Source organism: Diabrotica virgifera, chromosome 7, assembly GCF_917563875.1.
Source record: "Diabrotica virgifera virgifera chromosome 7, PGI_DIABVI_V3a".
Lineage (NCBI taxonomy): Eukaryota > Metazoa > Arthropoda > Insecta > Coleoptera > Chrysomelidae > Diabrotica > Diabrotica virgifera.
In genome coordinates this window covers 170,952,364-170,979,742 of record NC_065449.1, presented here as the reverse complement: position 1 = coordinate 170,979,742, position 27,379 = coordinate 170,952,364, and the positions used below count along the sequence as shown (strand labels likewise).

Below are 27,379 nucleotides of genomic sequence, written 5' to 3'. Positions count from 1 at the left end.
GTCGTCTTCTAGGCAATAACAACGTTGTAACAAAACGTTGCCACGCGGTAGACAACGTTGTCGCGTCGACAAATTGCTACTTGGGGATACTATTTTCATAAGTTTAAGTTCAAGTTTCAAGTTCAATATAAGTTCAATTTTAACAGGTCTATTTATACCTGTTTTCAATCAATTGCCAATTTACCATTTCTATATTACGAGGTACGATTATACGAGGATTACGAGGTAGATACGATATTACCTCTATAGCAATACAAATACAATTATTGTCAAAGGTCTATTTATACCTTTGTCAAACCATTGCTAGATTTCAATTTTAACAGGTCTATTTATACCTGTTTTCGATCAATTGCCAATTTACCATCTCTATATAACGAGGTCGAGGTACGATTATACGAAGATTACGAGGTACGATTTTACTTCTATACGAATACAAATACAAATACAAATAATACAAATACAAATACAATACGAAAAATACAATTATTGTCATAGGTCTATTTATACCTTTGTTAAACCATTGCTAGATTACAATTTTAACAGGTCTATTTATACCTGTTTTCAATCAATTGCCAATTTACCATTTCTACATTACGAGGTACGATTATACGAGGATTACGAGGTAGATACGATATTACCTCTGTAACAATACAAATACAATTATTGTCAAAGGTCTATTTATACCTTTGTCAAACCTTTGCTAGATTACAATTTCTATTTAGCCTATATTTCCATTGTGACTATTAGAATGTCTATCAAACAATTAATAAGAAACAGAAATACTTTTGACTCAAGAACTAGCAATGTTAACTGAATTTGCTACAAATATAAATACCAATTTGCCTACTATTGCAGATGTAGGATACAGGTTACCTCATTACCATGAATTAAGACAAGAATTTAATCAACTCCAGAGAACTATAGAGGAGAAATGTGATGAGACAGATCTAGAGATTCATTATGAAACACGAAAGCAATTTACAACATCATTTTTGATGCTATGGCAATATTAATCAACTATATGATTAAAAATGCAAATAAATCTTTTGACCATATAAAAAATAACTTTTTACCTAAAATAAAATCAAATATAAGCCATAGCAAAGATCAGTGTAGACTAGATAATTGTAAAAAATGTTCAAAAAAACATAGTACATTGCTACACATTGATTCTCAAATTAAATCAACTATAAATGGAGAACCATCTGTTAGTCAAACAAATTTACTAGTTGAAAATAAGATTCCAATTACACAAGTTTTGCTGCCTACTGTACCATTTCAAGTTAAGGATAAATACAACAATTTTCATAAAGCTAGAGCAATTTTAGACAGTGGTGCACAATCAAATTTAATCACTGAGCATTCTTGTCAAAAGATCCATTTTCCATTGATCAATAGACATATTCCAGTTATCGGTATTAACCAATCTGAAAGCATTATTCATAAAAAAAGCAACATCAATATAATTTCAAGCAATAAACAATTTTCTACAACTTTTAACTGTCAAGTAATACCAAGTATTAGCGCTGCTACTCCATCGTATGTCTTAAACAATTCTCTGTGGCACATTCCTGAAAATATTGAATTGTCAGATTCATCTTTCTATGAGCCAGGATGCATAGATATACTAATTGGAGCTAGTGAATTTTGGTTTTTGCTATCAGAAAGCCAAATGAAGTTAGGGAAAAACTTACCAATTTTACAAAATACAATGCTATGTTGGACAGTAGCAGGCTTAGCACTAATATCAAAACCCATTTCAAGTCAACACATTTTCAATTTTTCTGTTATTGAAAGTTTAGGTGAGCAATTAAAAAGGTTTTGGGAATTAGAAAAAATTCCTGAAAGTAACTTTTTATCACAAGATGATATTGAATGTGAACAATTATTCTTAAATACTACATCTAGAGCTCCCAATGGACAACGCATTGTTAAATTGCCATTTAAATATCTTCCAGAAATATTAGGCAATTCCTTTGATACTTGGGTAAAACGCTTCTATTCTCTCGAAAAAAGACTCACAACCAATATAAAGTTAAAATACTTATACAAGCAATTTATTGATGGATATCAAGAATTTGGTTAATTATTCAATGTTACAAGGACTATTGATACACAATTACAAACCTAGTACTTCCCTCATCATAGTGTATACAAAGAATCCAGTCTCACTACAAAACTAAGAGTAGTTTTCGATGGAAGCTGTAGAACTACTAGTGGTTTGTTTCTTAATGATATACAATATGTGGGTCCTAAGATCCAAAATAATATATTTCCTATTTTAATCAGATTCCGACAATACATTTACGCAGTTTCAGCAGATATCAGAAAAATGTATAGACAAATTCAAATGCACCCTGAATATCAATCACTACAAAGAATTATCTGAAGAGATGATCCAGAGAGAAAACTTCAGGTTTTGCAGTTAAATGCAGTCATATATGGCACTTCAGCTGCTCCATATCTAGCCATACGATGTTTAAATCAGTTAGGTATTAATCATTCAAATAAATACCCACTTGCTTCCAAAACTATTTTAAAGAATTTCTATGCAGGCGATCTATTAACTGGTGCCAATGACCTTCAACCACTTAAAGTCTTGTGTCAACAAATTTCTTCTATTTTAGATTCGGGTCATTTTCAACTACGAAAGTGGATTTCTAATTCACAATCTTTGCTAAATGAACAAGACAACAATGATCCCAACTCAATTCTCATGTTAGGAGAAAATGAATCATCTAAAGTGGCTTAGCCAACCAGATTTGTTAACATTCCATATTGAACCCATTACACCTTCAGACCATGCAACAAAAAGAACAAGTCTATCTTATATTTGGAAAATTTATGATCCATTAGGATTACTTAGTCCATGCATTATAATAGCAAGAATTATTATTCAAGAGCTATGGTCAAAAAAATTACTATGGGATGAACATATTCCTAAAAACTTGTGGAAAACTTGGCATGAATTTTACGTTCAATTACAAAACCTTAACAAACTACAAAAGATTTTTATAAATAAAGTAACTCTTAATGCAAGTAAACTCAATAGTGCTACAATGAAACTTAATAAATCAGCCCAAATTGAGTCATTTCATGATATTATTCACAATCTAAGTACCAATAAACAGTTACCAAAGCATCATAAAATACGTTCATTGCAATATTTTATTAATGAAGTTGGTGTCTTGCGTGTAGGAGGCAGGTTATGTTTTACTTCGCTTAACTTTGACATAAAATATCCAATATTATGATGTTCAAATTATACATTATCACACCTCATAATTAAACAGAAACAAAATACACTCTTACATGCAGGAACTCAATCACTTTTGTCCTCTATTAGACAAAAATATTGGATAATAGGAGCAAAAATTCTAGCTAAAAATGTTATAAAAGACTGTATGGTATGCTTTAAGGCAAAGCCTACTCTCAGTGCATCAACATCACCCATGTCTAACAAACGTGTTTTGCAATCATTTCCTTTTCAGCATAGTGGTATAGATTATGCTGGTCCATTTTCAGTTGCAGATAGAAAGGGAAGAGGTAAACTAATTACCAAATGCTATATATGTATTTTTGTATGTTTTTCAACCAAGTCAATACATCTTGAATTAGCTTCAAATTTAACGAGGAAAATTTTGTGGCATGTTTACGTAGATTTATTTCAAGACGATAATATATAATATAGCCTTCAAATATATACTCAGATAATGGTAATACTTTTATATACCTCGTCCAATTTACTTACCGTTGCACGTCATCCGCGCCATAGCCTGTGACACGATACCAACACGAAATATCTAGGCGGTAGGTGTGTTCCCCTTTAGAATCATTTTGATTCTAAAAAAGAACACACCCACCGCCTAAATATTTCGTGTTGGTCTCGTGTCACAGGCTATGGCGCGGATGACGTGCAACGGTAAGTAAATTGGACGAGGTATAGGTGCCTACAATGAACTTAAGGAATTAGGTCAATTTTTACAACAACATCGAGGTGTTGTTTTAGATTTTGCAGCAAATCAGGGTTTCATCTGGCATTTCATACCTCCATATTCTCCCAATTTTGGTAGCCTATGGGAGGCTGCTGTCAAAAGTACAAAATTTCATTTTAAAAGAATTTTGAAAGATGCAATATTGACATATGAAGAGTTTAATACACTATTAATTCAAATTAAAGGAATAATAAATTGCAAACCTTTATTTGCATTATCCAATGATCCTCATGACCTAAATCCTCTAACTCCTTCACATTTTCTTATTAGACGGATCATCACAGACCCTCCTGAAGCTGATTTTCAAGAAGTTCCATCTAACCGACTATCTAGACTTCAATTTGTGCAACAACTGAAGCAACAATTCTGGAATCGGTTTTCAAAAGACTATGTTACTCAACAACACAAGCAGTATAAATGGAACGAACCAGCATCTCCAATAATGGTGGACAGTCTTGTCCTCATCAAGAATAGCCAGTTACCGTCTTTCCGATGAAATATTGGACGAGTGTTAAAATTTTTTCCTGGAAAAGACAATATCTCTAGGGTAGCGGAAGTTCGGACGTCCAATGGCGTTTTAAAACGATCTATTAGAGACCTCTGTTTAATACCATTACAGGACTCACATGTGTAATGTAGTTAATTTTGTTGTGTTTTATATTACATTAATATTATTATTATTTGAAGGTTCCCTTCAAGGTGGGGGCTATGTTAAAACTTAATACATAATCTGTTAAATCCTGAATAAGGTGGCAATGAAATATTTTGCTATTATTTGGTAAGTTGCCGATTGTCAGAATGACAAGATTCAATAATTCAATTTCATTACGTACACCTTCGAAAAGCATTTGTATTTTAGACGAAGAATAAATTTAATAAATTGAAGATAAATTTCTTTTATTAGAACCACAACAATATTACAGTCCACACAAGATATTTATACAAAAACTGTCTTATTTTTCACTTAGAACAGAGAGCCCAAACCAACATCGACGATTTTCGACTCTATTTGGAGTCATCATCAGAGAGGCGTAGGTTTGCTGCTCTCTGCCCCAAGTGACGAAACTTTGAGAGCTTATCAAATTCAATATTTTTAATATTTCTATTAAGTTGACTTTCAGTTGCCAGATGTCGCTAGACACCTACTCCATAAACGTCAGTTGCAATGCGGGGATAAGCTCTCGGAATTTCGTCACTTGGGGCAAAGAGCAGCAAACCTACGCCTCTCTTATGATGACTCCAGTAAGTAGGTCCATTTTCCATTGGAATTTACCAGCTGAACAGACGGGGTCGTGAATTGTAAGTTTTTAAATTCCCTCTTGTCTTCTTCGCTTCAGCATCCATCTGGCTTGCAATTTTTAGAAGCCATGGAGGTGTTACCAGGAAAATGGTCCAATAAGTTTTCAATTAAATATCTTTTAGGAATATTTTTAATATTTTTTAATATTTTTAATATTTCTATTAGGTTGAAAACTTTGATTTTTTATACTTTCTTTATCAGGTTTTTTGTTTATAACAACTGAAAATGAGACGGTGATCACCTGAAACACTAAAGGAAGTGAATTTCTTACTCATGTTGTGACTGGCTGATTGACATCTAGTCCATACCATTAAAAAAATCAAGGAATTACCTCTACTCTTTTTAATAAGTCCATCACTACAGTTTCCATGGAGAGGACTTTTCTTATTTAACCACTTATTTATTATTATCTGTTTATTTACGGATATTTAAAAACAAAGCACAAAACACAAAGTTGAATTTTAATGCTGTTACATCACTTTCACTTCTTTGGTATTTAAGCAAACATTAAAATAAATTAATAATACTTACGGAACACTTCCAGTGAAATTAATTCCAGCCAAATGTGGAGATGCGGTAATCGTATCTCCAAATACTGGTCCATCTGCAGGTACAAAATTGACTACGCCAGGAGGTACTCCAGCTTCTCGGCAGATTTTAAAGATTACCCAATTCGAGAGTAAAGCTGTGTCACTGGGTTTCCATAAAACAGCGTTGCCCTACGACGTTATTATATATTACAAACATAGCAACTTTAATTTTGATGCATTTTATTCCGCTACATTTATTAGGACGAAACATGAGTCCCACATACAGTTTATATCTATCTAATCAAAAACCTCCGTAGAGAAAGTCTATAAAGAATACAATTATTAGGGATCCGATAATAAAATGTGACAAAGGCAACATTTGACTATGAGCTCCCTCAGAAAAAAAGAGGTATGAACATATTTTATATCAATGATGCTGAACTCTCAGTCCAAGTAATGAAGCTTAAAATAGGACAAAACCTCGCAATTTTACAGAATGGATTGATTTGCTTGAAAATTTGAGAATAAGTAGTGGATCAAGATCAAGGATCAAAATCTATGTCATGCTGAAAGGCACTCTTACCATGGGAGTGGTTGCGACCCCATCTCGGGGGGTGGAAATTTTTTATTATATTTTAATCGCAAAAGTTAGTAAAAACGTTCATGTTAAGCAAAAAATGTTCTATACATTTTTTTAATAAAATTGATAGTTTTCGATTTATTCGCTTTCGAAAGTGTTAGTTTTATATCGAAACTCCAAAAGTTCTCGCTTTATCAAAACAACTTTACTTAACAAAAATGTACCTTTTGAAAAAATAAACAAAACTGTTTCTTTAAATTTTCTTTAAGACCAATAGTAATCGAGCTATACTTTATTATATGTTGGCTCTTTTTCGTCAAATGCTAAATATTGTAGTTTCAAAATCAAAAGACTGGAAAACTAGGCATTTTTCGAGGACAACGTGTTCGAACTAATTTAAAGTACTTAAAAATATCTATCTCCAGAAATAAAAAAAGTCTCTAGCTCAAAAATTAAGTGACTTATAATGAAAAGAATGTCAGTCCCAATTTTTTTCAGCGAAAAAGTGATCGCAAGCAACCCCCTAATCACCACAATAATTAAAATTAGTCATTGACCTTATTTAGTCTTTTTATATGTATGTATTATTAATAGGTTTTAAAAATTTGACCGGCTTAGAATGGTTAGTTTAAAAAAAAATGGAGTTAAAAGCGAATAACGATATTTTGTAGTTTGAAAAAAAAAGGTTATTTCTTTAGAATAGCAATATTAGCATCAGAGATACGAAAAAATGTTTAAATATGAAATTGTAGCTCATTTAATTCCCAAGAACCTAGTTTGAGCTATTGACAATTAAAACTTGTAATAACATGCAAAAACCACCTTTACAAACCCTTTCAAAGTCACCTCTTTTTGCGACTAAGGATTTTAAAAAGAGTTAATATTAATTGGCTTATAGATCTTATAAAAACCTACAAAATTATGTTTTACCAAACTTCCTAAGATAAAAGATAAAAAAGTTACGGTTAAAAAATCAATATATTTAAAAAAAAAATAGGCGAAATCCAATGGGAAGCATAATAATGTAAGTTAGTGATGTTTTTAGTCATTGGTCTTATTTATTCTTATTTAGTTATTAATATATTCTAGAAGTTTGTCTGGTTTAGAATGATTAGTTTTTAAAAAACTGGAGTTAAAAGCCAATAACGAGTTTTGGTAGTTTGGTAAAAAATGTCATTTTCTTCAGAATAGAAAGATTAGCATCAGAGATACGAAAAAATGTTTAAATATAAAATTGTAGGTTATTTAATTCCCAAGAACTTTAGAAATAGAAAACAAGAATTAAGTTATAATCTTACGTTAAAGTACACAATAAAAACAGTAAATATAATGAAACAAATACTTATAATAAATAATATAAACAAATATGAAGTGTCATCACCGCAACTGTCAAATAAATGTTACCAATTTATGCCAAAATATCACCTTCGTTCGATTATGGTTACAGTGTATTCCGAACAAATGTGCTTCATAAAAACGCTTTATAATCCGTTTATACAAATTAAATGAAACATATTATTGTGTATTTCTTTAAGTTAACATTAATAGAACTCTTTAAGTATTATTTCTACGCGTATATAACAAAATATGTCTAGTGGCTGTAATGCCAGTGTACTCGGCAAAGTGATTCTAAAAAAGAACACACCTACCGCCTAAATATTTCGTGTTGGTATCATGTGACATCACGGGCTATGACGCGGATGACGTGCAACGGTAAGTAAATTAGATGGAGTATACCTGTGGTCCAATCCGCATTCTGATAGTGCTTTAAAGTTAGCAACTGTTTCCACTGTATCAAATGCTTTGTGGAAGTTAACAAAAATAAGAACAATACTCTATTATATTCGATAGACTTCTCGACTAGAGTTTTAAGGCAGTGCAGATGGTCATTTGTTCCGTGGTCTTATCGAAATCCTGCTTGTTCTTCTGACTGATAGAAATTGAGTTTACTTCCAATCTGTTTGCTCGTATTCGAGTAAAGAGCATTAAGTAACATTTAGTCAAACATGCATTAACATCAATACGATTTCAGGCCGCTGCGCTGAGAAGCTGTGGTAATTTAATTTTATGATTATTAATTATTGGTGATTCCCTTAATTCATTGTACATTCCCATTAACGTGACTTTATTCAATATTTATTTTCTTTGCGAAACTGCGAGAATCTCGAGATTCCTGTAGACGGAAAGTGTTTTATTGGAGGGGGTTAGAATGGACATATTGCTAGAGAACTAACGGGATTAGAAAGAGTTCATGGAAATTGGGGGATGGGGAGAAGAAATAATGAAGGAAATAGTGTGATTGACTTTGCAGTTGCATGTGATTTGGCCGTGATTAATACGTTCTTTATGAAGACTGACGACCAGTATGTTACCTATTAGTAGCGTGGAACAAAAAGTTAGATGATAGATTTTGTGGTTTTTAGAAGAAGCCAGCTAAAAGAGGTTACCAACTACTGTAAAGTGATAAAGGGTGAGTGTGTAGCTAGCCAACACCGGCCGGTGATAGTGGATACTGACATGAAAGTGAGGCGGTGAAGAAGAGCAAGCAGGACATCAGAAAGTAAAGTGGTGGAAGTTAAAGGATAAGGATTTGGCAAATGTTTTCTCAAGAGTAGAGTCTAGAATAGTATGAAGAATGGTGAGGCAGTAGAACCTGATGGAATACCTGTGGAAGTTTGGAAGGCTCTAGGATAGGAAGCGGTTGATGTGTTGTGGCAAATGATGAGTACGATATAATATGAGATATTATGGTATAACTAAACCCAAATCCAGACATCCAAAGTGAAAGTTATCCTCCACCAAATTGTTCTATATATGGTCCACATAATGTTCAGAAATAGTCTAAGAGCTAGAGGCGAGAAATCATCGTCATAAGTAATATGGAGTTTGGCATGTGAAATGTGTCTATTGTATGTTGATAATTATGACCCCTTTCAGGCTGACACCTCAGTGGATACAGGGAGTAGCAATAAGGGATAAAAGGGGAAAGTTAACGCAGTCATTAAAGGTTTTCACCTCCTATTTTGTTAAACCTCCATCGATTTGCATGAAAATTGGTGAGTAGTTAGAGCATAACTCAAGAAATAAAACTGATATGGTGCCAACGTGCGCTTTTACCCTGGGGGTGGATGCCACCCCTTCTCAGAGGTGAAAACTATTTTATTAAAAATAACCCCACTAATCGATAGAGGGACTTTTAAGCAAAATTTATTACCTCTAATTATTAAAATAAATCAATACTTTTTGAGTTATTAAAGATCAAAGATTTGAATTTTTCGTGAAATAAATGCATGATGTAAAACGGTTTTTCGTAAATAATTCAAAAACTGTAAGTTTTATCAAAATAGTTATGATTACCAAAATTGAAGATAATAAAAAATAAAAGAGATTTCTTATTCGAAAAACCTTTGAGAATTAATAAAAAGTGAGTTATAGGTGATGGAATGTATATTTTTTTCGGCTAGTACCCAAATCTATGTATTCAAGCTAAAATAACGGGAAAACGGTGCATTTTATAAAATATATTTACTGAACACTTGTCAAAGTACTTAGAAACATGTATCAAATGAGCTCCCGGAAAAGTTGATACCATTAAACATTATGCTACAAACATTTTTCAAAGTTTATGCTCCAAAAATTTGGAGCTTAAGTATTGTATTATTTATATAAGTTTTTATAATTGTTTTAAGACATTTATATAAAATATAGCAAAAATGTATTTGAATATTATGTCAAATGTGCCCATTATTGGACACCCTCTGTTTCTGTACATATTCAGTTTATACAGGGGCGGTTCTGGACCAAAAAAAGTGGGGGGCAAGGGAACACAACCGGTGAATAAACAAGATAACGTGCCTTTTTAACGAAAATTATAGTACAAAAGTACTACATAAATACTATAAAAATACCAACGCAACTGAAATACATTTGATATCTGATCAATATTTCCAACCGTCAATTAAAGACTATGAAAGATCTACAAGAGGTAACAAAGAAGCCGATCGCGTTTTCTGTATATGTATAATCAAAAGAGACCAGTCGATTTTATTAAATAGTTAAGAAATAACAAATTCAAAGAGGCTTTGGTTCGATTTTTTTTGGCTTATTTGGCTGATAACGAAATAGCACCTTTTCTGCAAGGTAAAATAATATATGTTAATTTTGTTGAGTGCCACAAGTTTTTCGTTAGTAAAAATGGAGAAGTGCAGAAAGACGAAGCTCCATATTTTAGTTGTCCAGCTCATGAGGAGGCAGACACTAAAATAATATACCACGTATGTCAACTACAGAAAGATGCCAATGTAATCATAAAGTGCTCAGATACAGATATTCTGGTTATTATGTTAAGTAATATGCATCACTTGAACAGTAATCTACACATTTGGATACAGTCTGGAACCGCAGGAAAAAAACATTAGGTATATTGATATCTGTAAAATTTATGAACATTTTGGAGATTCAATATGCAAAGCTTTAGCTGGTTTCCACGCTCTAACTGGCTGTGACTATAATCCATGTTTTCATAGAAAGGGAAAAAGAGACCATTCAATATTATGAAATCATTTGAGCAATATAAGGAAACATTTTATGCTCTTGGAGATATCGATTTTGACGAAGAGACGGTTTTTGAAATTCTAGAAACATATATTTGTCACATATACGGTACAGGGATTACAAAAAGAATTCTCCAAAAAAAGTCAATGACATACGGCTTACGATATTTAATCGTCGATATAAGCTAAAAGACGTAAATGAACCATTTTTTAAAAAATATCTGAAAAATTTTGATGCATCAACTTTACCACCATCTCAATCTAAGCTATATCAACATCTTTTACGAGCACGATACATTACAAGTATTTGGTTGAACGCCTATAAAAAAAATCCAACAGATCTGGTTATTGAACAAAATGGTTGGGAACTTGCTGAAGATAACACATATAAATTCAAATGGTTTGAAAGGCCTCAAATGCCAGAGATTGTTAGAGATATTATTTTTGAGAATGAAAGAGACGATGAGATGGATGATGAGCAAGCTGATGATGACATTCATAATAGCGAAAGTGATGAAAATAATTATGATAGCGATTTTAGTGAATGTGACAGCGAAAGTGAAAAATAAATAGTATTTTCAACGAAAATTTTGATTTTGTTTATAAATTCGCAAAGTCCGTTCGTTCGTTCCTGCGTTGCCACCCCTGCAATATCTGGAGCTTATGTACCGATGTCAATGTAGTTTTGTCTCCTGAATCCAAATCTAAAAACGGCATTTCGATATCTCAAACCATCTTCGAGATAACCGACCTCAAAGACAAATTGCATCTCGGGACAGCAATTTATGATTTTTTAGCAATTTTAGATAGCGAGATAATTCTACAATGGAGACACTGTACGTAAAAATGTTAATAAAAATTTCATATTATTTCAAAAATATATTACTTCATATAAACTGTAAAAGAATTGAAATATCAAATAAATAAATATTACTTATTAATTTTAATGTAAGTAATGTTAAATGGCAGGTTACAAATTTTTGGTGCTGTCTACCCAATGATTTATGTATTATGTATATTATATTGTATAATATACAGTGTGTCTACTTAAGTTGGACACATATATTACGGGACACTTTTTTATTTTTAATTTTACGAAATAAAGTTATAATTCATAAAAAGTTCTGCATCGTCTAAAACCTACGATTCAATCATCAGATAGCAAATTTTATCTATATTATAGGAGGTATTTTAAAAAAATATGAATTTCGCTCAAGATTAAAGTACCTTTTTTCACACTGTTGTAAATTATTGTTACTACGAAAAATTGTTTGGAATTAAAAACTGTGTTCTAATATATGCAACAGTTGTTATTATTATAATTAAATAATTAATAATTATTATAATAATGTAACTATTATCTACATTCTTCTAATAAAAAGAAAATATTTAATTTTTTTCTCAAATTAGAGATACCTACCAATCATCATTTTCATTTATAACTCTTTTATTATTAATTTTACGAACAAAAATTATTTTTCATAAAAAGATCTGCACGGTCTAAAATCCAAGATGCAATCATAAACAAAAGATTATATAAAATTGTATCGATTTTAGTCGATGTGTAAAAAATATGAATTTTGCTCAAGAAATTCGCTCAGTAAACTGCCTTTATAGCTCACAATATTTAAAGAGTAGGATATAATTGCACATTAAACATAATTTTTAATTGTAAACAACTTTTCATAATAGCAATTTTCCATACTAGGAATTTAAATACATAAAAAACAAAGTTTTCGTTATAATAATGCTAGCATTTTTAACTTGTTATATTTAAATTGTAATAAAACGAACTTGATAATAAATTATAATCCTAACTTCATTCCCGAAATTCCTTTAAATAATATTCTGTTTCAAACAAATTTCAAAATAAATATATAAATAGCCTATGTTTTAATTTTCACTTTTTCCTAAAAACTCGAAAGGGTTCTCTTATTTTCATCATCACTTGCTTAGCTTTGATGTTATAAACTTCATCTGGAGCTCACTTGATAGGTATTCTTGAGTACTTTGACAAGTGTTCAGTAAATATATTTTATAAAATGCACCGTTTTTCCGTTATTTGAGCTTGAATACTTGGATTTGGGTACTAGCCGAAAAAAATATACATTCCATCACCTATAACTCACTTTTTATTAATTCTCAAAGGTTTTTCGAATAATAAATCTCTTTTATTTTTTATTATCTTCAATTTTGGTAATCATAACTATTTTGATAAAACTTACAGTTTTTGAATTATTCACGAAAAACCGCTTTACATCATGCATTTATTTCACGAAAAATTCAAATCTTTGATCTTTAATAACTCAAAAAGTATTGATTTATTTTAATAATTAGAAGTAACAAATTTTGCTTAAAATTTGTCCCTCTATCGATTAGTGGGGTTATTTTTAATAAAATAGTTTTCACCCCCGAGAAGGGGTGGCATCCACCCCCAGGGTAAAAGCGCACGTTGGCACCATATCAGTTTTGTTTCTTGAGTTATGCTCTAACTACTCACCAATTTTCATGCAAATCGATGGAGGTTTAACATAATAGAAGGTGAAAACATTTAATGACTGCACCAACTTTCCCCTTTCATCCCTTATTGCTACTTCCTGTATCCACTGAGGTGTCAGCCTGAAAGGGGCCATAGTTATCAATATACAATAGACACATTTCACATGCCAAACTCCATATTACTTATGACGATGATTTCTCGCCTCTAGCTCTCCGTCTAAAACAAGTCACACCTTTTTGAGCGTCGGGTTTGGGGGGATAGGGGGAGAAACCGGTAAATTCGTAGTTTTTTTACGTTTTTCGTCAATATTTCTAAAACTATGCGGTTTAGCATGAACAACGTTCCATACAAAAATGTTCTTCATTAAATTTGAAACAATAAAATAATCCTTCTAAAATGAACGGTTTCAAAGTTACGGAGGTAGTATAATTAGTTCAAAAAGGCCTAACCCAAACATCCAAAGTAAATGTTTTCCTCCAACACCAAATTGTTCTATATGGGCCACATATTGTTCAGTAAAAAGTTACACCATTTTGAGCGCCCGGTTTGGGAGGGAGATGGGGGAGAAGTCGGTAAATTAGTGTTTTTTTTACGTTTTTCGTCAATATTTCTAAAAGTATGCTTTAGCGTAAACAATGTTCTATACAAAAATGTTCTACATAAAATTTAAAACAAAAAAGGTCCTATACATAATCGCTATAAAATCAACGGTTCCAGAGTTACGGAGGGTGAAAAGTGGAGGTTTCAGATACTTTTTATATTTTTTGGGCAATTTATAATATTATTACCGATGAAAGAAATTTTTGTCAACCTCACCACCCAAAATCATCATCAATTGCCTAAAAAAATATAAAATGTATCGAAAACCTCGAATTTTTTCACCCTCCGCAACAGGAACTGTTGATTTTATAACAATTATGTATAGGTCCTTTTTTGTTTTAAATTTTATGTAGAACATTTTTGTATAGAACATTGTTTACGCTAAAGCAGAGTTTTAGAAATATTGATAAAAACCTAAAAAAAACTACTAATTTACCGACTTCTCCCCCACCTCCCCCCCCAAACCGGACGCCCAAAATGGTGTAACTTTTTACTGAACAATATGTGGACCATATAGAACAATTTGGTGTTGGAAGAAAACTTTTACCGTTGACTGATAAATATACTGGCTTTTACTTTGGATGTTTGGGTTAGGCTTTTTTTTTGGATCAATTATACTATACTACCTCCGTAACTTTGGAACCGTTCATTTTAGAAGGATTATGCATAGGGCTTTTTGTATTTCAAATTTAATGTAGAACATTTTTGTATAGAAGGTTTTTCTTTTTAGGGCGCCTGTCCGTTCCGAACGTTGGCGATCATTCTAGCTATGATGACTTTGTTAGTTGCTATACGGAATAGTTGTGTTGAGGTCTTTCTATACCATGTTCTCAGGTTAGCAAGCCAGGATATTCTTCTTCGTCCTGGGGCCCTTTTTCCTTCAATTTTACCTTGTAAAATGCACTGGAGTATCTGCCTTGATTTCTCATTATATGCCCTAAGTACTGCAGCTTACGGCCCTTCACGATGTTGACTAAATCTGCGGTTGTGTTCATCCTCTGTAGTACTTCTTCATTGGTGACTTTGTCTGTCCATGGTATCTTCAGGATCCTTCTGTACAACCATAGCTCAAAAGCTTGAAGTTTCGATAAAGTTTCCGCCTTCAAGGTCCACGTTTCTACTCCGTATAAAAGCACTGAGTACACGTAACATTTAAGGAGCCTTATTTTTGTTTTTAGAGTGATGTCATGGCTCTTGAACACAGAGCTCATAGTCAAGAATGCACTCTTTGCCTTTCCGATGCGACATTTAATCTCTTGAGTATTGTCCCACGACTCATTGAATATAGTGCCCAAATAGTTGTATTGTGAGACACGTTCAATTCTCATTTTGTTCACATACAGATTTACTCCAGTTATGTTTTGCTTGCTGATGATCACTAGCTTGCTATAGAAGGTTGTTTATGTTAAACCGCATAGTTTTAGAAATATTGACGAAAAACGTAAAAAACTACGAATTTACCGATCTCTCCCCCCCCCAAACCCGACGCTAAAATGGTGTGACTTTTTTCTGGACATTATGTGGACCGCATAGAACAATTTGGTGTTGGGAGGATAACTTTCACTTTGGATGTCTGGGTTATGCCATCTTTTGGATCAATTGTATCATACTAAGATACAGAGACGGTAAGAAAGGGCTCCGTTTGTTAATAATCTTTGCTGATGATAACGTATTAGTCGAGAAGAGCAAAGAATGTTGGAGGAGTTGTATGGTTGGAGAAGGACTATTGAAGAGAGATGATTTAAGATTAGCATGTCTAAAACGGCGTATATGTGGTTGGAAGGAACAGGAATGGTTGGGGATATCTAAATGTTTGGAGAAAAACGAGTAGAATTTAAATAACTTGGATCCTAATAACGTGAAATGAGACACTGTGAGAAGTACGTGGTTTGGTTCCTTCAAATAAAAATAACATGTCTACAACGACGGCTTTAGTGCCGTATACACTGAACACTAAAGCATGTGTGTATGTGTAGACAATGGGCAGAATGGTTCGCCGTTCAACAAAAACCCAGATATGAAATATGCAAAATAAAGAACCCATCGATTATTTCGTTGCTATTACAAGTTACAAATTGTATTTTATATTACCCCCTTATCAGAGAAACGATGCCATTGAAATTATTAGGGCAGTAGAGAGAAAAAGGAGAAATTGACATTAAACTTTTTTTTTGTGGCATGTCTAAGTTAAATATTGCCTTCATATGGATTTAAGCCATAACTGATTGTAATGAAAATTACATTTTATGATTAAAAAAACGATAAAATCCTTTATGAAAGGTATATTTGTTAAAATCCCTAAATAAGGCTACATCACAACAGAACTTGTTTTCGATCGGATGACCCATCATCATCAGTGTTTACGTGAATCTAACATGCTATGTGGTAATATGTGATATTTTTAATTTGGTGGTTATCCTGTTAGATTCACGTAAACACTGATGATGATCGGTCATCCGATCGAAAACTAGTTCTGTTGTGATGTATCCCTTTTTACGGATTTTAACAAATATACCTTTTATAAAGGATTTTATCGTTTTTGTAATATATAGTATACAACCAACTACAGGAATACTTTTTCCTCGTGAATTTGTTTTCAAAAAAACATTATTTTAAAAAATGTGCTAAAGAAATACATATTATCAAAAGTTGTTTGGGATATGGCTTTATCAACTCTTGCAGACATCAGACAACAAAGAGGCAGACATATCATACGCACAAGAATAGGAGAAATTGGCGAATTATAGACGCGACGTATTGTATTGTAAAGTCTGCTGTAATAACTACATTTCAATACATATGTTTAAATTCATGATTTTAAAGAAAAATATTTTATATTTACCATAAGGGCTGGAGTGTATGCCAAATTTCCTCCGATAGCTGTAAAATTAAATGGTGATACCGCTGCTATGAAACCGTCAATCCCGCGATACCTCATGGAATTCTTTGTAACTCTTGGGTTTTCTGATATGGGTTGATATTTAGTTGCTTCTTTTAAGAAATAGGCATTCAGTCTAAAACGAAATTATCAAAATAAATAAACAGAATAAAAATTCATACAGTTAGAAGTACCACACCGCTCATATCTTATGGAAAATAAAATTTATGGAAAATTATATATGGAAAATTTACATGAATAGATTGATCTCAAAATTTCAATAATTTCCTATCATTGCGCCAACTCTGAATTTTAATTAATAACGGCGTTAACTGTAATTAAAGTTTATCGAAAACACATCTTTGAAGTCCATAAAACTGTCATTCATAAATACTATTAGTCCAGCGGCTATTGAAAACAGCCTACCCATCGTGAGCTTAGGCCGATAATAGGAAGTACGATTGACCAAATTATACCTACTTTATTTATCAATAATAATAAGATAAGAGTAAGCCTAAATTACTATTCTAACTGGGAAATAAGCTACAATATAACTTAAAAAATTATTTTATTGACGTTTATTTATTAATATTACTAGATTAAACAAAAATGTTGTTGCTTAGTAAAAAAATTTCTTCTAATAATTTATTTAATCTGACGACTCATTTATATCGGCAATTCAGACAGATATTACACATTTTATAGTACGAAACGTCAATAAAATCATGTTTAAATCATCAATAAAAACGTCAATAAAATCATCTTGTGGCTTATTTCGCAGTTAGAATAGTAATTTACATAAATGCCACAAAGAAATAGCTTCAGAACAATATTAAGAGTAAACCTCTGTCTTAATCTCTCAAAAAGATTTGTGGAGTAGCGAATTACAAAATCTTTTTTCTCTCTTTGACACACATATATTCCCATTTGATTTTCGATTTATTTAATCAATTTACGCTCTTATTATTCAAAATACAGAGCTGGAATAATGATATGAAATTAGTGTAATTTCAAGACCAATCTATTCATGTTATTTCATTTGAGTGACATTAAATTTTCCATAAGATGTGTGCGGTTTCCTCTAGGAAAATCTTTCCATAAATATCCACAATTTGTGACAACTGTGTAACAAAGAATTATAGCAAAACAGTACTAATATTGTAATAATATTGCAAAAAATAGTACGAGAACATTTCTAGAAATACATCGCAGAGGAATCTTAATTATTGTTTACAAGTAGTCCATTGAAAATAGGAGAAATTTAACCACTCTTAAAGGCTCAGTTACACGACGCTAGTAACTCGTACTGACGGCGAGTGTTTCACAGGCAAAGTGAACACCATCAGTAGGTTAAGCAGATATTCATATGAAGATACCAATAAAATATTAGTTAAAATGATTTAAAAATACAATTTATTCATGAAATAATCTTACCGAATTACACTCAAGCTTTTAAAATTACCGATTTGTATTGCCCTCGTGACACTTTGACATAATTTCCCTACCATTCGGGTCAGGAAATTAAAATTGTCAAAGTGTCATTCGGGATACAAATCGCTAATTTTAGAGCTCTTGTGTAATTACCAACCAGTGGCGGCCCGTGAGGTAGTGCCATGGAGCCATGGCACTACCTTACTAACTATGCAGAAGCATATTTTTATTTTTAAAATCTTTTAATGCCTGTTAATTTTTTGTGTGTATTTCTTATCTTCATAAATTATATAAAATCTGGCAACTGTGCGCGTAGTACAATCGCTGCCACTTACAGCGAAGATTATTCGGCTGGAGAATCTCGAGCCAAAATTGGTATTACCACGGCTGAAAAGAGAAAGATTTTACGAGCATCCTATATAAGTGACAGAGAAAGAGCTATATTGGACTATTTAATATACCTTAAATGGGAATCTCGTGCCTGGCACAAGATTTTGAGTTTCTTTAAGTGCTGGCTTGTCGCTTTTGTTATGTCTATTTTCTGTTAAAGTTTTTGTATTTATAATATTAATATTATTATTAAACTTTTAGTGCATCATGATCGTGGGTGTAATATAAATAATATTTTGATTATTAGTTTAATTTATTAACTGACAATGAATCAGATTAGTATCTTAGAAAACTCTTTTGGTGGTTTTTCTTTACAAATTTTATAAGGTTTTGTGGAGCTTTCGAGTTAGCTTAAAGAGGTCACGACGAAAAAAAATTCACAAAATAGAGGCATATTTAAGGAACTGGTCAATTTTAGCGCCGAATTAGACAACGACTTAAAGGTTCATAATATTTAAAGTTCCAGATCTTTCAAAGGTCTACCGTCTCCTGACATGTAGTTGCTTCTAATTTATTTATGTCGGACGTCGGAGAAGTTTTCTGCTTACAAGCGTCGGTTCCCCGAATAATTTTTTAATGAAACATGGAGACAATTTTAATTTTTAAACAAAACTCAGTTTAAAACTGAATTAGTACTGTATTAGTGAGACGAATTAAGTACTACCTCTGGGGCTATTCCGCTATGAGTTTTATTAAATGAGGAAGGTTTAAGAAGCATATTGGAAGAAACTATTTAACTTTTAAGCATTTTAATTACCATTCCTATATCAATATCTGAAGCAGAACGCTGTTTTTCGATGTTAAAACGAATTAAAACATTAGTTAAAAATACAATGAAAGAAGAACGACTTAGGTATCTGCAGAAAAGCATTTTGTAAATGGTATTGATAATTTTAATAATAAAGTCATTGAAAACTTTGCAACCAAAAAAACAAGAAGAATGTATCGTAAACTTTAAAAGTGCATGGGTTAACACAACTTTGTGCATGGGTGTAAATAATGAAATAGTATTATTTTTATAATTTTGTAAATAGAGACTAAATCGTAATATGTACAAGCTAAGTAATATTAGCAGTAAATAATGGTTGTAAGTTGAGAGTTTTTTATTGTTAATGAATTTACGGAACTGTTTTGATAAATTTTGAACAATTTATTGGCACCTCAGATAAATATACATAAGATACATATAGACCAGGGTAGAAAAATAAAAACGGGAAAAAAATCAATACAGGTATTTGAAGGTGCTAAATCGTAGGGAGGATATAGTTAATTAAAAATACATACAGAGGTACTCGTAAATCGACCTCATTTTTTTATAAAAAAATGCCAAAGTCAGAAAATATTGTTTTTTGCCTATAGAATTTTTATTATCATATTTACAGCAAAAGTTGTGTTACGAAAGTTGTGTATCACAAAAAAACGATTAATTTGAATTTTTACAAGTTAAAATCCATCAAGAATTAACCGAGATAATTGCAAAAAACCACGTTTTTTGCACTATTTTGGAAATGTTAATAACTTTTACTAAATAGGCCGTAAGGAACTCACTGTACCTTGATCATGAGGTAATGAAGGGCCTTTATTAGTTTACAAAATCTCAAGAAGATGGGTTTATTAGTTTACAAGTTATGTTAAATGTTTATCCTAGACATCGAATGTTTAAACAATCATTGTTGCCCAAGGAGTGTTTTCAGAGCTTTTTGGCAAAGTGCAATGACTACTTAAAGACTCAAAGTACTAAGAAAGTTAAAAAAAATAATATATTTGTTTTTTAAATGTTGTTAAACAAGTCGATAAGAAAATGGTAAGTTTTTTCCTTATAAACAATTAGAATATCTTTGCCATTTTTTCTGATAAATAATTATAATTGGTTGTGTCAAAAAGCTGGTAAAAAATGGACATTAAAATGAAAAAAATAACTTTCTAGGACCAATAATAGCCAAGTTATACTTTTTTTTTTGAAAAATCACATCTCTATTGTTTATAAATATTAAGAGTTGAAATTTTTACAGCGTGGTAATAAATATCTATATTTTATATGACAATTGATAAGTACGAAATATCCTCTATTTAAAACGAGTAATAACCCTGTAAAGTCAAGTTACTCACGCTGACTGAGCTGGGACCGTGTGATATGGAAGAATGTCGGAGTTCAGTTTCTCTAGTCAAGATTTTGCTATAGAAAGTTCAATTTGGAGCGCTTGAAAATTTTTATAATATCTCAGCTTCTAGAGAACGTAGAGCCTTCAATTTTTTTTTAAATTGGGGTAACTCGACGAAAGAATAACAACTAGCTAATTTTCATTGACCGGAAAAATCGGAAAATTCTGGAAAATGGATTTTTTTATTCAACATTCTACTTACAACGTTAACAGTAATATATTTTGATAAATATTCTCATAAAATATTATAAATTTGTGAATAAATATTAAAATATAGTTATAGTATGTATATATTTATTTATATACAGGGTTGTTCATTTTATTCGCCTCAGTGTCTGTACGGAAAACGACTTGATTTAAAAAAAAATTCTTCATCGAAATATACAAAGCCACTAACACTACAATCTAAAAATAATATGAATTATACAGGGTGCTTCAAAAAAGAGTGGTATGTCAAAGATATATTTTTTATGGAACATCCTACACCTGATGAAATTTTTGAATTGCTCAATTTGAAACAATATGCTAGCTGCTACCTAGACTATACCTAAGTACAGGGTGTTTTAATTTATTTAAATTTTTAGAAAAATGTAAAATTTTAGAAAAAAATGCATATCTACGAATCTAAGAATCGGTGACAATTTTTTCTTGGATTTTCATAATAGACTATTTAGCATATTTAAACAGATGTTTATTGTAACAAAATTTATAATTGCTTAGGTCCAGTTTCACCAACAACAAATAAATCAATGAATGCTATTCGTCGAATAAAATGTATTAGATGTTTAAGTTTATATTTTGTTTCAATAATTTTAATAATTTAAAGTGAAACTGGCGAATTTACTTTCTTCTAAATATTCACAGTCAGATTAACTTGCCAATTTACTCAAAGAGTAAGTATTTTTTTGATAAATAAATAAAATAAGTCTTATTTGACGTTAGTAAAATGGAGATATGTCAGTTTATTGGTCGAATAACTTTAATCATAGAATAAACTACTATTCGTCGTTGGTGAAACCGGCCATTAATCGTACATTTTTAGATTTAAAAACTAATTGGAAACAAAAACATTCTCAAATTAAGAAAAAATGTATATGTATAGATTATAATTATTGATCTTCGTTAATTCTACACAGTTTATGTACAGATTTTTTAATTTCTTAAACATTATCCCTAATTTTTTTAAACAAATCTTCTTCAACTTCACTTTTGTGATCTATAATAACTGTCAAAAGGTTGTAGCATCTGTTTTCGTCAGTATCATCTTTGCAATTTATGCAAAGCTCGGTACAATTGATTTATTTTAAGAAATTATGGATAATGTGGAAGAAATTGATGAACCTGTACAAAAACTGTGTAGAATTAACGAAGATCAATAATTATAATCTATTTTTTTTTTCAATTTGAGAACGTTTTTGTTTTCAATTAATTTTTAAACCTGAAATTGTACGATCATGTAATTGTAATTATAAATTTTGTTACAATAAAAATCTGCTTAAATATGCTAAAGAGTCTATTATGAAGATCCAAAAAAAATTTGTCACCGATTCTTAGATTCGAAAATACCTGTTTATTTTTTTTTCTAAAACATTACATTTTTTTTTAAATTGAAATAAATCAAAACACCCTGTACTTAGGTATAATATAGCTTATTGTTTAAGGGCAAATTCAAAAATTTCATCAGGTGTAGGGTGTTCCATAAAAAATATGTCTTTGATATACCACTCTTTTTTGAAGCACCCTGTATAATTCATATTATTTTTAAATTGTAGTGTTAATGGCCCTGTATATTTCTATGAAGAATTTTTTTTTAAATCAATTCGTTTTCCGTACAGACACCGAGGCGAATAAAATGAACAACCCTGTATACATACTATAATTATATTTTAATATTTATTCACAAATTTATAATATTTTATGAAAATATTTATCAAAATATATTAGTGTTAACGTTGTGAATGAATGTTGAATAAAAAATACATTTTCCAGAATTTTCCGATTTTTTCGGCCAATGAAAATTAGCTAGTTGTTATTCTTTCGTCGAGTTACCCAAAAAAAAATTAAAGACTCTACGTTCTCTGGAAGGTGAGATATTGTAAAATTTTTCAAGCGCTCCAAATTGAACTTTTTATAGCAAAATCTCAACGCGAGAAACTGGACTCCGACATTCTTCCATATCACACGGTCCCAGCTCAGTCAGCGTGAGTAACTTGATTTTAAAGGGTTATTACTCGTTTTAAATAGAAGATATTTCGTGCTTATCAATTGTCATATAAAATATAGATATTTATTACCATGCTCTAAAAATTTCAATTCAACTCTTGATATTTATAAACTTGATATATAGAGATGTGATTTTTCAAAAAAAAAAAAGTATTACTTGGCTATTATTGGTCCTAGAAAGTTTTTTTTCATTTTAATGTACATTTTTTACCAGCTTTTTGACACATCCAATTTATAATTATAATTATTTATCAGAAAAAATGACAAAGATATTCTAATTGTTTATAAGGAAAAAACTTATCTTTTTTTTATCGACTTGTTTAACAACATTTAAAAAACAAATATATTATTTTTTTTTTAACTTTTGAGTCTTTAAGTAGTCATTGCACTTTGCCAAAAAGCTCTGAAAACACTCCTTGGGCAACAATGATTGTTTAAACATTCAATGTCTGGGATAAACATTTAACATAACTTGTAAACTAACAAACAGATCTTCTTGAGATTTTGTAAACTATACTAAACTAATATTTTCTGACTTTGGTCTTTTTTTTATAAAAAAAATGAGGTCGATTTACGAGTACCCCTGTATGTATTATTAATAAAGCACAATAATAGCACCTTCAAATACCTGTATTGATTTACCCTGGTGTATTGTGGAGAAACACAAAACACAAAAACACATACTTATTATGTGTTTTTGTAGATACACATTAAAACTAGTTTTGGCCCTATAGTGAGGTATGTTTTTGTTTATGTTTTCAGTTTTGTTGAATGTTTTTGTTTTTAATTAATTTTTAAATCTAAAAATGTACGATTAAATAATTATAAATATTATTACAATAAATATCTGTTCCAATATGCTGAATAGTCTATTATAAAGATCCAAGAAAAAATTTTTCACCGATTCTTAGATTCGTAGATATTATTTTTTTTTTCTTAAACCTTACATTCTTATAAAAATCGAAATAAATCAAAACACCATGTATTTACGTGTAGGAAACCCTTATAAAAATATAGCTTATTTTTAAGGAAAATTCAAAAATGGCTCACGAGTAGGGTGTTCCATAAGAGAAAATAAAACTTTAATATACCCCTCTTTTTTGAAGCACCCTGTATAATTTTCATTAGTTTTAGATTGTAGTGTTAATTGCCCTGTAAATTGCTGTCAAGAATTTTTTTTAAATATCAAGTCGTTTTCCGTACAGAGACCGAGGCAAATACGATGAACCACCCTGTATATATATAAAGATATATATACTATACATTTATTATTTTTTTACAAATTTATAATATGTTATGAAAATATTTATTCAAATATATTAGTGTTAACGTTGTAAATAAATGTTGAATAAAAAAGTCCATTTTCCAGAATTTGCCGATTTTTCCGGTGAATGGAAATTAGCTAGTCGTTATTATTTCGTCCAGTTACCGCAATTTAAAAAAAAAATGAAGGCTCTACGTTCTCTGGAAGCGGAGTTATTGTAAACTTTTTCAAGTGCTCCAATTTGAACTTTCAATACCAAAATCTCGAAGCGCGAAAACGGACTCAGAGATCCTTCCCCCATCACACGGTCCCAGTTAAGTCAGCTCGAGTACCTTCATTTTAAAGGGTTATTACTCATTTTAAATAGAAGATATACTGTAGCTATTAATTGCAATGTAAAATATAGATGTCTATTATGATTTTTTGCAAATTTCGACTCTTAATATTTATAAACAATACAGATATGATTTTTCAAAAAAAAAAGTATAACTTGGGTATTATTGGTCATAGAAAGTTTATTTTTAGTTTTTAATGTGTGTTTTTTTACCACTTTTCTGATACAACTAATTATAATTATTTGTCGTGAAAAATAACCAAGTTATTCTAAATGTTTATAAGGAAAAAACTCGCTATTTATTAAACGACTTGTTTAAGAACATTTAAATAATAAATGTATCATTTTTTTTAATTTCTTAGTAGTTTGAGTCTTTAAAAACTCATTTCACTTTGCTAAAAAGCTCTGAAAATACTCCTTGGGCAACAATAGATGTTTAAACATTCAATGTTTTGGATAAACAATTAACGTAACTCGTAAACTAACAAAACGATCTTCTTGATACTTTGCACTCTAATAAAGGCACATAATGTCCTCATAATTAAGGTGCAATATGTTCCTTAGGGCATATTTAGTAAAAGTTATTAACATTCACAAAATAGTGCCAAAAATGTGGTTTTTTGCAACTATCTCGGTTAATTATTTATCAATTTTAACTAATCAAAATTAAACTTAATCGTTTTTTTATGATACACAACTTTCATAATACAACTTTTGCTGTAAACATGATACAAAAAATGCTACAGGCAAAAAACAATATTTTGTGACTTTAGCCTTTGTTTATAAAAAACTGAGGTTGATTTGCGAGTACCTCTGTATGTATTTTTAATTAACTATGTCCCCCCTACGATTTAGCACCTTCAAATACCTGTATTGATTTTTACCCTGAAATCGCTCATTTTTATTTATCTGCCCTGGCGTAATAAGGTAAAAGTATCAGCGCCTATTTTTTTAAATTTTTGTTTTATAACTTTTTTGATATCGTGAACTCGTCACTAAAAATTTTGGCGGCTGTCCGAATTCTGGCACTACCTTCTTAAAGTGGTACGAGCCGCCACTGTTACCAACAACTGATTATTTCATTCATAGAGATCGACAGAAACCTACAAAAATAAAAATTTCAGCGATTATTTTTTAGTGATTTTAATTTCCAATCATGTAGTAATATTTTTCATCACGTGTTTAATAACTAGTTTTATAGTTTTGACAACCGTCACATTTAAGAAAATTAACCAAAATAAACTTTTAGTTCTGTATCTAATGTCAAATTGTCAAGAGGGAAATACAAACAGACATATCAGGAGCTTGGAGGAGTAAGGGCGAACCTGAAAAATGATCATTTCAAAAATACTCTCATCTTCCTCACATACTTTTAAAGAATGCGTCTGTTTATTATAACAGCATTTTTCGCCCTTCATACTCCTAAAATTTCGTAAGAAATAATATACCAATCTATTCATGTCAGAAACTGAACTGCATAATCGTCTAGAAGAGTAAGGGCGAACCCACATGCTTTCGTTGCGTTTCCGTTCAAGGTTTGCCCCTTCTCCTCTGTTAACGCGCCGGTGTTTCAGTGATTTTGTAGCTTACTTAGTAGCTTTAATTGGTGATAGTGAGATACAGTATACATAAAACAAAGCAACCGTAGACGATGAAAATCAAATTGAATTCAATTGAAGCTTTATTTGTGAATTTTATTAAAAACACTAGAGATGTTTATTTTTATAGAATAAAAATTATTAAACCTCTTTTTTTATTTCATAAAAATCTTGCAAAATCCTCTTGAGTTTTTAAGATCTACCTGAAGGATTTCCATACCGTAGGAAAAGATTAGGGTGTAATTTGCATAATAGTAGAGAAGTTAAATTTGCATAAAGTTTATTGTATATTGTAATTTTTATTAGTACTTGACGATAAACTTTCCGCTTACAAAGGCGCCTTTTATTATTCTGTTTAACGTTTCTGAGAAAAGATTGTAGTGATGAGCCCATGTACTGATAGAACGTGACACCCACAAAAACCATCTTTACAAAGGGAATATAAGGCATAAATAAGAAGGATTATTATAGTAATTTTACAAGTTAATACTTTATTATATTAATTAACTATTTTAGTTGGGAACAAGCCATAAAATTAAAATAATAATTCCTAAGATTTACACGTTTTATTCACTTTGTAAAGATTTTTTGTCGGCATTGTACACCGCATCCCTCGGTAGACCGCACGCTATAGTAGAAATTCGACGATAAACCGCATAATCTAGTAGCATCACTGGTTCGCCCTTACTATTCTAACGTGTTTGTAAACTTTAACTCAGTTTTCCCGAAACATCGTTTTTGCAGTTCGCCCTTACTCCTCCAAGCTCCTGATATGTCAACAATAGATCAGGCTAGGGACATGCCACTCAATGCATCGGGGTGTAACACCAATATCAAGTACAGTGGTCTAGCTATCGCTATCTTTGTCTGTCATCCGAGTGTGAGCGTATCTACCAAGAGGTAGGAGTAATGGAACGACAGTGACACAGAGGTGGCAGCCATCATATGCTAGAGCACCGACCCGAACTGCTCCGTGATACGCTATTTTTCGGACCTGGCCTAATATATTGTGTTATTATATCTATGAATACAAATCGGCAA

General features: G+C 31.1%; 1 protein-coding gene across 2 annotated transcripts in view; it reads right to left on the bottom strand.

Moving 5' to 3' along the window:
* Positions 1-27,379, bottom strand: part of LOC114339214 (delta-1-pyrroline-5-carboxylate dehydrogenase, mitochondrial) — a 201,250-nt gene that overhangs the window by 44,611 nt on the left and 129,260 nt on the right. For both annotated transcript variants that reach the window (XM_028289835.2, XM_028289834.2), the window contains exons 5-6: positions 16,901-17,072; positions 5,827-6,014 (exon numbers count right to left, since the gene is read on the bottom strand). In XM_028289835.2, the coding sequence (XP_028145636.1) occupies positions 5,827-6,014; positions 16,901-17,072 (360 nt within the window). The remainder of the gene's footprint in view (positions 1-5,826; positions 6,015-16,900; positions 17,073-27,379) is intronic.